We start from the raw sequence: 10,442 nt of genomic DNA, 5'->3' as shown, positions 1-10,442 counted from the left end.
AACCTGGGAAATCTTTCCTTTTACTCTTTCTTTTATTAAACTAAGTGTTTGTATAAATCAGAAACAAATTCTCAAGTAACAAGAACCCTTTCCCTTTTTTTTCTACATGAGCAGTGAAAGGGTGTGTCTTTGGATTTTATTTAAAGCATGACATTTCTTCTTCTGAAAGAGGAAAGAAAAGACACAAACACAAAAACAAAATCTCTAGCCAAAAACTTTTTTAGAAAGAAAAGCACACAACCCCAATTACACATACTTAAACAAATGCTTTTGTTCTGGAAAAGAATATTGAAGAATCCACGGGACAAGGAGAGGAAGAGAGAGAGGGCACAAAGAAAAATCAAAGGAAGAATAAGTAAAAAGCAAATACACAAGGCTACCAGACATAGGAGACTAGAATTACATGCCTCTAAAAAGTCTGACTCCCCAACCAAGAACAATCTGTGAGGATCCTAATGACCCCTAGAATCCTTTGAAATTCTTTTTTTACTTTTATAAAATAATTCTGTAGCTACCCTTCAAGAAACCAAGGCAGCTACCTTAAGTGGGAGACTAGAGGACAGGAGTTTGGAGGAAGAAGCAGAGTGGAATTAAAGGAATGGGAGAGAAGCTTAGGCAAATCAACGGACTGCAATCTATCTGCTAGGATGAAGACACAGCCAATGAGCTGTCAGCTGGACCATACAAACAGCTAAATGTACACAGAAGGGTTGATTTCCCTTTACGTCTACCATACTGCTTCAGTTCATTTCCAATTCAACAGTCTACTCAACACCAAAAATGGTCATACCTATCATAAATATAGAAAGTCAGTTTTTAAAACTTATTTTTTTAAGCTACAAGTCCTCAACACTCTTTGTGTGTGGGGTTTTTTCTTTCTGAAAGTGGGAGTGTTTAACTCTTCCCCTTGAAACTGGCTTCAGCAGAGAAGCTATTCTTAAAAATCCCCAGAAAGCTAAAGCAGTTCACATTGTTTTTCTCGAATACTTTTTGCCCTTTTTTTAAAATTAACAAAACAAAATCTTCTGGAACCAAAAAAAAAAAAAAAAAAAAAAAAAAAACCCAGGAAAAAATAATATATATAAAACAATGATTCTGAAAACAGAACAAAGTGTGAGCGATTGACCTGAGAATAAAAAGACATTACGTTTCTCTTTTTCTTTTAGCCATTGGTATTTGAATGCTAAGACAGCAAGAAATTTAGAACTGTAATAAGGTGGAGTGCTTTCCCATACAGTGCGTGCCGGGCTCCTCTGTGCTATCAAGGTGGGGCATTTATTGAAAAGGGGCAAATATACAAGGGGTTTAAGCTCCAACGACTTTAGGGAGGCCCTGTGGACTTCTGTTTCCCAGACCAATAGTACCTTTAAAAGGATACAATGTAACAGGGTTAGGGTTTTTGTTTTTTTTTTTCCCCCTCTTTTTTAATATTAAAAGAAAAAAAAAAAGACAATGTAAAATCACCGGCATAGATAGGTATATGGGAAAACAACCCACGCTTTTTTTTTTTCCTTTTTTTTTTTGTTTTTTTTGTTTTTTTGTTTTTTTGGTTAGAAGCTTTGGAATTGCAGTTAGTCTATTCTTGAAATTGGTTTGTTATTAATTTTTTATTTAAATTCATTTGTCTGTGAGTGTTCATCTTCAAAGCTTACAATCTGAAGGTGTCCGTCCCTACACTGGTCAGACCACTGTCCTTGGGGCAGCTGGGGTCTTTGGGACCCTCCACCGGGCTCGCCGGTCCGTCGGACTTTTGGCTGAGATCCGTGTCAGACTCCTCCGAATAGTCGTCTGTTGGCATCGAGGGCTGAACCCCTGAGGTGCTGCATGAACTTGAGGTAACCGTTGAAGATGAGGAGAGAGGAGGAAAAGGAGCGGGCTTCGAGGCCCGGGAGCCCGAGGGCGGCCAAGACTTCCTGGAGGCGTGGGGGGGCACGGAGGGCGGGGCCGGCGGGGGAGGGGGGCTGTCGTTTGAGTGAGCGGCAGACTGCGAGGTAGATGCGGTGCTAGGATCGGGGAAGCAGGCAGAGTGAGGTAATAAACTAGGGTGCTCTTTGGCGTTTCTTGCTGCTCTCGTGATTGTTCTGTGTTTGTGCAAGGCCGACTCGAGATGTTGACTCAGAGCTTCCTCCCCACACAGCGCGCTCTCGCACGCCAGGCAGTGGTACGAGCTGCAGCCGCTGCCGCCGCCGCCGCCGCCGCCGCCGCCGCCGCCGCCGCCGCCGCCGCCGCCGCCGCCGCCGCCGCCGCCGCCGCCGCCGCCGCCGCCGCCGCCGCCGCCGCCGCCGCCACCGCCGCCGCCGCCGGTGGGGACGTGAAGCACCATCTCTTGCAGGTTCACCACTGACTGGCCGAAGAAGCAGAGGGACTGCAGGTGGCTCCTCGCCGCCTCCTCATCGCCGAAGCCCGCTTGGCACTTGCGGCAGACCAACTTGTACTGCACCTTTGGAACAATGAAGGGGTCATAGAGGGAGTCCGCACTTTTGCTTTCTGCTTCTGGCTCTTCTGGGGGTTTCGGCAGGAGGGGGGACACCTCACGGGGGGCATTTTTCTGCTCTTCTGGTTTGGGGGATTCTTTGGCAGGGTCTTTGTCTGGGGAAGTAGCCCCCTGGGGGACTGGGGTTTGGCTTGCTTTGGGCTGCTGCTGCTGCTGCTGCACTTTTTGCTGCTGCTGCTGCTGCATTTGCCGCTGCTGCTGCTGCTGGATTGCCTCCTGCAGACTTTGCTGGTATTGCTGGTACTGCTGCAGTAGTGAGCCTGGAGACAGCCCCATCAGGGCCTGCGACAGTGCAGGGCTGTACGGGAACAGGCCTTCCATGCCGTACATAGGCTGCAGGTACCCGCTCTGCAGGGCACCAGGGATCTGGGGAGCGTAGTAAGGAGAAAAGCCTGGTACAAAGTAAGGAAGGAACTGGCTCGTGAGCAATGCTGTAGGGTCTGAAGTCAAGGCTGCCTGTAGGGCCTGCAGCTGAGCAGGGTCCACTGCGTATTCCATGGCCGGCAGTGGCGCTGAGATGGTGGCTGTAGCGGCTGTCGGGGCCTCTCCTTTCTCCTTCTTAGGGACAGGCAGGGGTTCCCCTTTCCCTCGGTGTGCCTTTTCCTTCTCTTTTCCTTTCTCACTGTCTTTGTCCTTGCGTTGCTGTTGTGGTGGTAGTTGTGGAGTGGGTAACGGCTGGGCTGCTGGCGGCAGTGGAGGCTGCTGCACCTGTTGCTGTTGCTGCTGCTGGGGTTGCGGGGGTTGCTGAGAGGACATCACCATGGTGGCTTGCGCTGGGGTCGGGGAGCTCAGCGATGCCGAGGACGGTTTATTTGGTAATCCAGATGTGGGGAGGCCAGGGGAAGGTACTGTTGTGTTGGGCAGACCCATCAAGCTCGGTTTAGGAGACGTTAAAGCTAAAAGGAATGGAGACACAAAGAGAAATCACGGGTCAGTCTAGGGTGGTGAGGCTGAAACTCAAGATGTGTTACCTGTGTCAGTAGCACAGAGTCTTAGCTGTCAAGGTGTAAACCGGAAGGATCCTCTCAAAACCAGTGCTGTCAACAGATGTATCCTGCCGTGCTCAGAGTCAGCTGACTAAGTATATTAATCAGGACCCAGTCCTGGGTCAGTGTCCATACTTCCCTCTTCAGGTAAACTTCCAGCACCTTCCTGCCCAGTATCAACACTCAGTAGTTCACCCTTTCCTTTGCTGTGCAGACAAAGACACCATTCACTTTGCCCAGTACAGATTAACCTGGAGGCCCCTGAGCTAGCTTCTGCTGCTGGGACTCACTTGAGCCAACGTCCTTCATCAAAGTGCCACAGAACTAGTACAGCCATGAGGCCACACCAGAAGTTGTCTGTAGAAGAAATCCAAAACAAGACGCCTAGCAAGGCCCCAAGGCCACACCGTACAAATAAACAAAAACGTTGTGTTCTCCATCATCCTCCATGGCTGCAGCTGAGCAGATGCCTTAAGAGGGAGGGCATAGAGAAGATGAATGAGAATAGAGGAAGAGCCTGGGAAGAGAAACAGCCCTTTCAGGGAAAATTGCTCCAGTGCCTTAGTTCAGCTGATCTGCATCAATGAGTCTGTGGAATAAGACTATCACCACCTCCTGCCTCTGAGTGATGAAACACAAAGGGCCAGTGGGGCTGCAGATGCCTGAGGGGACACCCTCATTCTCAAAAACCAGAGCCTATCCTAACACGAACTCTGTTTTTGTTGATCAGTAGTCATGGACTGTCAACTAGATCCATATAAAGTACAGCCCTATCTATCTTTGACCTTTCTCAACCCTCATCTATCAACTACCTGCAAAAAGTTTACCTACCCCAGGGCCCAAGAGCCTCCTGGCTCCACAGCTCTATCTGACATGAAGCCTGGTTCCAGAGTGATGGAAAAGGGTATTGCTGTAGGTGGTATACCAAGCTTCAGCTGTGGTAAGTCAGCATGTAGTGGAGAGAAGCAAAGTCCTCTGAATGATATAAAATGCTAAGAACAAGCAACAGACCTTGGAAAAACTAGACAGTGTATCACAGGACATCAAAATGTTAAAACTCTTACAGTCCTTCAGTATTTTACCTTCTCCCAGAACGTACAGCATGAAATATATCCTCATAAAAAAACACACACTCTGAAGCCCAGAGCTGGGTAAAGACTAAGCTGACTTCGGGTTCATATACAGTATAGTGTTCAGTGGACTATCAAAACCTCTATATTCCAGAAGAAAGGAGCAGAGTTGCTTTAAGTTGCCAATCCCAGGAAAGCATTAGTTCTAGACAGCCAAAATACACTCTTAAAAAGCAGAAAGGAGCCACTGAGAGTGACTTGTACAGTTTTCTCTGTGTACATTAGAGACCAGAACCAGGTAAGATATGGCTGACTACTGAGAAAAGTTCAAAAGACTTGTTGGCTAAACTGGCACAAATGAGGCAGAGTCAGGGGATTATGAGTTCTAAGTTCAGGGCATGAGTCCTTCTGTGTAGCAGTAGGTCTGTTTCAGCTTTGAGGTCTGGAGCCAGAGCCAAATAAGAATGTCTACGAACTCCCCATACCCATGGCTTCACACTTTTAAGTGAAAGATTCAAGGTCAGAAGGCCTTACACTGACACTGTGTTTGTGTGCATGTGACTGATGGAATACCAAGAGAGCCAAGATTTTAAGAAGCATTTATTGAAAGCCTTCTGTTTACCAAGCTTTGTACTAGCCATACTAGATAAAGTAGCTCAATATACTCTTAACACTATTTCTGGGACCTTGGTTTTCTGATTTGTAAGATCAGTACTCCACCCTCTCCTGAAACTGAGACTGACCTTGTATGGATTATGCTGACACACATCAGATGTGTGGCCTTTGGTCTGTTAGTAGACCTCTTAGAACCTCAGCTTTCTGCAGTAGAAGGTTGTGGGGATTAAATGAATGACCATGTGAAAAGAGCTTAGCATTGGGCCTGGCCTATAGTGAACTGCTTGATAAACACAGGTTGCTTCCCTCCTGTTCCAGATCCAAGGTTCTCAAGAGCTGCAGTACTTAAGGTGAGGTTAACTGGGGCACGTTTGGCTGTTGTAGTGCAGGGCATAGCTTTCTATCTCTAGTCCACTCTATGTGGTCAAAACCTGAGTAGCACTAAACATATACCTGTTGACTGACTGGCTCATATTGGGTGTTGTGGAAGAGCACATAGCACTGGGAGCCCGGAGGCCTGGGTGGAGCTCTGGCTCCTACCCTAGCTTGCTGAATGGTCTTGACCTCTCTGGGCCTCAGTTTTCTCATCTGTAAAACAAGGGGAATATATCAGACATTCTAATTCTACTTCTTAAAAATCATTATTGTGTGTATGTGTGTGCATGCATGTGCTACTGTGCATGTGTGTGGAGGTCAAAGGACAACTTTGGAGTCAGTTCTTACCTTCCACCTTGTTGAGGCAAGGTCTCTCTCATATCTGCCCAGTATATGCTTTTACCCACCGGGCTATCTCTTGAGCCTTCATTCTCCCTTTCCACACTACTACATGTTGGGCCTTCCCAAGTCCCTCTGTTAATGTCCTGGACTACAAGAATAATTCAGTGCCTGGCCACTTTCCACAGTTTCTTGGCTTATGTTTAGTTGGCTTTTGCGTCATTCTGTGGCAGTACACTTAGGCAAAAAACTTTTATTCCTTGACGCTTTCTTTGCCTAAGAAACTGAGAGGAGTGCGTGCAGTAGCTGCACGTTCTGTTAAAACCACCAAAATGATAGAACTTGGAATTAATTCAGCTAGGACTGCTGTGGGCAGCAGCAGTGCAGCTTCCACCTCTGGGAAGGTAAAGCAGCACTGGAAGGGCCCATCTTTTGGTGTGTGCTACTTAGCACAGGCTGTTGATTTCTGGTTTGTGCCTAATCCTCACAGGACCCTGGAGAATTAAGAAGGATGGATGGGTGAAGATAGAGGAAGAGAAACAAAAAAAGGCTTGTAGGAAGAATTCCAAAACTCCCTATTAAGTGAGAACATAAAAGCAGCAAGTATTTATCACTGTAAATGGGTGAGAGGGAATGAAAGGGTGACTGCAGATCCCTGAACTGTACATTAGTAATTTTGTCTGAAGATTAAATGCATTCATGTCCAAACTACATTGTACAATATAAGATTCCTGATCAGTGAATTTAAACAGAGAGGCCATCTCCTTAGAAACTAACATAGCCACTGTTCTGGCTAGAAAAGAACCCATGGAGGAAGGACCCCCTGCCCAATCAGAGCTGCTTCTTGCATGTAGACTGACCACAGCAGCTTCTGAAAAGGGACTGAGGTGTGAAAGCAAAGGGTCAATTTACATTCTCTCAAGCCAACTCATTTCCACAAGGTCCGGAACAGATTTAGAAGACAGCTAGGTGAGATCACAGTACTGCGGGGTTTGACTTTTTGTCTTTCTTAGCAACACCCTGGTTGTGGTACTGACCACAGGGCATGAGAGTAGTTTCAGAGGAGCTACTTTGAACTGGGCACTCCCATCCCTGGACTGGAAAGCCAAAGAATCCATGTACACATTTGCCAGTGAGAATACCCAGTAGACGGGAACTGCAATCGACATTGTTGCTTTTAGGTAACTAGAGAAGCAAGCTTCCCACCTGCCCAGCACTCAGAGGATTTGGTAACCACATTACAAAACTGAGTGTCTACTGAATGCTGAAAATAATCACTTGGAGGAGAACCCACCTGTGTTGGATGGAGTAAAGCCTGGCAAAGAGGGGCTGTTGAGGCTGGGGAGCAACACAGGAGGAATGCCCTGTAGTGCTGGATATGCAGTAGGAAGGTTAAGAGCCTGAAGAGGGGCGTTGTCAAACATCCCTTGCTGCTGAGCTGCCAGTCCAAGGACCTCATTGGCCTTTTTAATCCGGTCCAGCTCTTGTTGAGCCATCAACTGACGTACAGTGGCTGGGTCAAAATATTCTTTCTCCTTGTCCAACTGGCTTCCAATGGTGTCTTTAACTTTGGAGATATGCTGTTGGGAAAAGATATGGTCACGTACAGACAGCCGTGCGCTGTACTTGATGCCACACAAAGTGCACTCTGTTTTGGGTCCCTCATAACTTGTTTGGTTTATACCAAAATGCTTGGCCATGCTTAACTTGGACTTCTTTTCTTTTGCCCGGGCATTCTGGAACCAGACCTGAACAACTCTCTTTGGCAGTCCAATATCATTGCCCAGTACCTCACACTCTAGCATAGTGGGTGTCCTATAGTCATTAAAGCATGACTTGAGGACCTTTAGTTGCAGATTGGTCATCTGAGTGCGAAAACGCTTCTGCCCAGGTCGATCCCCGCTGTCACCAGATTTACCTGCAGACCCGCTCGCACCAGGACTCGGGGAGCAAGGGTCTGCAAGGCTTGAGGTTTCACTGTAGTCCACTGTACCTTCATTGTCATATTCCTTGCTATAAAAGCTCGGGGCTGGGCTGACCAGACCAGATGACAACCGATCTTCATACTCGGACATTGCCATCATTGCTGCTTTGGTCAACCCCTCACTGGGCGCAGAGGATTTGGTTTCAGTTGCTATTCCCGTTGCACTGTCATTATCTGCGTTGCCCTCGTCTCCTGTTGTGGTATCTGTGATTGCCGTGTTGACAGAGGAACAGTCGTCATTGTCCAGCTTAGTTTGGTCAAAGTTCAGATTCACTGAGGACATGGAGGGGCTTTCAAAGTCTTCGATGCCTTCCACCTTAATGGAGGAAGGGCTGAGAAGAGTTCTGGGGGACAACTCCATGGTTTTACTCACAGGAGAGAGGGGCACACCCTGACCATCACTACTACTTGGGGGTAGGTGGGAAAAGCTAGTTCCGTCAAAAATGTCTCCTTTCATCTGGAGTCCCCCATCACAGTCTAAGAGCATGGCTGACAGAGTCAGGTTGTAGCCAGCTCTCTTGGCTTCATGCCAGTGCCGAGACCGAATGTGAGCCTCGAGGGCAGTCTTGGCTTTGAAGAGTGCTCTGCAAAAAGGGCATCTCCTGTGGGCCTGCGCTGGACCCACAGCCCGGAACTGTCCTTTCCTTTCCCGAGCTCGAGTGTTCTGAAACCAGACTTGCACCACACGTTTCTTCAAGCCCACCTCATGTGCAATGTGATCCAACATCTTTCGAGTTGGATTAGAGTCCAGTAGGTACTTCTGGTAGAGAATTTCCAGCTGTTCTGGCGTAATTGTTGTCCTCAGACGCTTGTCTCTCTGAGGCTCTTCTCCCGTCCCACTGTCATTCTCACCAGGGCTAGCGCTGGCCTTTTCCTCCAGCTTCCTCTTCAGAGTGTTCATCGTGGAGGTTGGTGTTGAAGGAGAAGTGGCTGAGCTGGCTGGAATCTGAGGGATGGCCCCCGAGAGCAGCTGGCTGGCCAGAAGTGGGTTACTGGGATCAAACAGCATGAAAGGCATGTCCAACGACCTGTCCAAAAACTGGGGGTGGATGAACTGGTTCTGTGCACTCAGGAAGTGAAGCTGTTGATGCTCCTGCCAGTGCTCGAAGGATGGGAATGCCAGCTTGCACTGGTCACACTGGTAGGGAATTAGCTGAGGAGGTAGGTTTGCCAGCTGCTGAGGAGTTGATGTATGGAGGGGCTTGAGAGGCAGGTGGGAGAGCTGAGAAGGACTGGGGCTGGACTGGGGGAGGGGGCACTGCGGAGGGGGTGCTTGTGGAGGAGGCTGTGGTAAGGAAGGTGGGGCAGCCAGCTGAGGAAGCTTCGGCTGGGGTGTACTTGTCTTCTGCTCGGGCTGGTCTTGCGGCTGTGCCTCTGGCTTTGGTTGTCCTTGCTTTTCTTGGGTTTGGTTTGGTTGTGCACTGGGAGGGTCAGCCTGCTTTGGTTTCTCATCACTCACCTCTGCCTTTGAATTGAAAGTGGACAGTTCATCGGCCTCCACTGTGAGCTGCAAGAAAGCAGAGGGAGCTGTATTGGCTGATGGTACTGGGGCACTGTAAGCCTGCGAGGGCATCGGGGTGCTGCAGGAGGAACTGGTGGGGGTAAGGATCTCCATTGCATCCATGGAGTCCTCATTTTGGCTGTCATCCTGCCCCTCCTCATCCTCGTCCTTGTAACACAGCTTCTTCTGGTGTTTGATGAGATCAAAGATGCGCTGAAACACGAGGCTACATTTTTTGCACTGGTAGTTCAAGTTGCTCGTTCTAATGTATCTATCATTGGTAAGCTCACGCCGCTCTCCATCTTTGCCCTCTCCCTGATTCTCATAATTTTTCCTGGCCTTCTGCCGGGCATTTTGAAACCACACAACTATGACACGAGTTGGAAGGTTCAATAAATTAGAGAGTTGTTCAAATTCATCGTCCTTTGGATAGGCATTGGCATCAAAGAAGTCCTGGAGGACTCTGAGCTGGTAGTCAGTAAACCTTGTTCTCGAAGACCTCTTGCTTCCCCAGTATTCCTGTTTTTGGGGTTCTGGTGATGGGGGCCGGGAGTCTATCTTGAGCTCCTCCAAGCTGGTGATAGGAGGATTGCTGAAGTTGTAAGGGGAATCCTTGTTACGCTGCCGCTCCTTGAAGAGAGTGTTCCTGAACCAGTGCTTGATTACTTTCTGGGGCAAGCCGGACTTGTCTGCCATCTCTTTGATCTGCTCTTCACTGGGGGAGTTGTTAATGTCAAAATACTGCCGTAGGACTCGGAGCTGGTCATCTGTGATCCTGGTACGAGGCCTCTTGTTCTGCTGCTGGAGCAGGGTTGGATTGAGCTGATGTTGGTACAGCTGGGCCAGGTCGGCAGGCAGAGGCTCCACAGGGCCAAGCTGAGGGGGCAGTTGAGCTGGCAAAGTCTGCAGTGGCATTGTCTGCATCATCAGCGGTGAGAAGATGGGTAGTTCCATGGGCATGGAGAGCTGCGTGAGAGGCACAGAGGGCTGGGCAGGGGCGATGGTGGGTGAAGTGATGGGCGGAGCTGACGCAGGGATGGCTGGTGTGGAAGCTGGCTGGGGGGGTGCCACAGGAAGT

At 48.7% G+C, this 10,442-nt stretch overlaps 1 protein-coding gene across 1 annotated transcript in view; it reads right to left on the bottom strand.

Moving 5' to 3' along the window:
- Positions 1-1,402: 1,402 nt before the first annotated feature.
- Zfhx3 (zinc finger homeobox 3) overlaps positions 1,403-10,442 on the bottom strand; it is a 243,173-nt gene continuing 234,133 nt past the window's right edge. Inside the window, exons 10-11 of the mRNA XM_029564419.1 lie at positions 7,174-10,442; positions 1,403-3,390 (exon numbers count right to left, since the gene is read on the bottom strand). The exon at positions 7,174-10,442 is cut by the window's right edge and continues 27 nt beyond it. Coding sequence (XP_029420279.1) covers positions 1,649-3,390; positions 7,174-10,442 — 5,011 coding nt within the window. The 3' untranslated portion in view covers positions 1,403-1,648. The remainder of the gene's footprint in view (positions 3,391-7,173) is intronic.

This window comes from Nannospalax galili, unplaced genomic scaffold, assembly GCF_000622305.1.
Source record: "Nannospalax galili isolate Female #2095 unplaced genomic scaffold, S.galili_v1.0 scaffold56, whole genome shotgun sequence".
Classification (NCBI taxonomy): Eukaryota; Metazoa; Chordata; class Mammalia; order Rodentia; family Spalacidae; genus Nannospalax; species Nannospalax galili.
The sequence above is the reverse complement of the archived record's forward strand: the minus strand, read 5'-3'. Positions and strand labels throughout refer to the sequence as shown.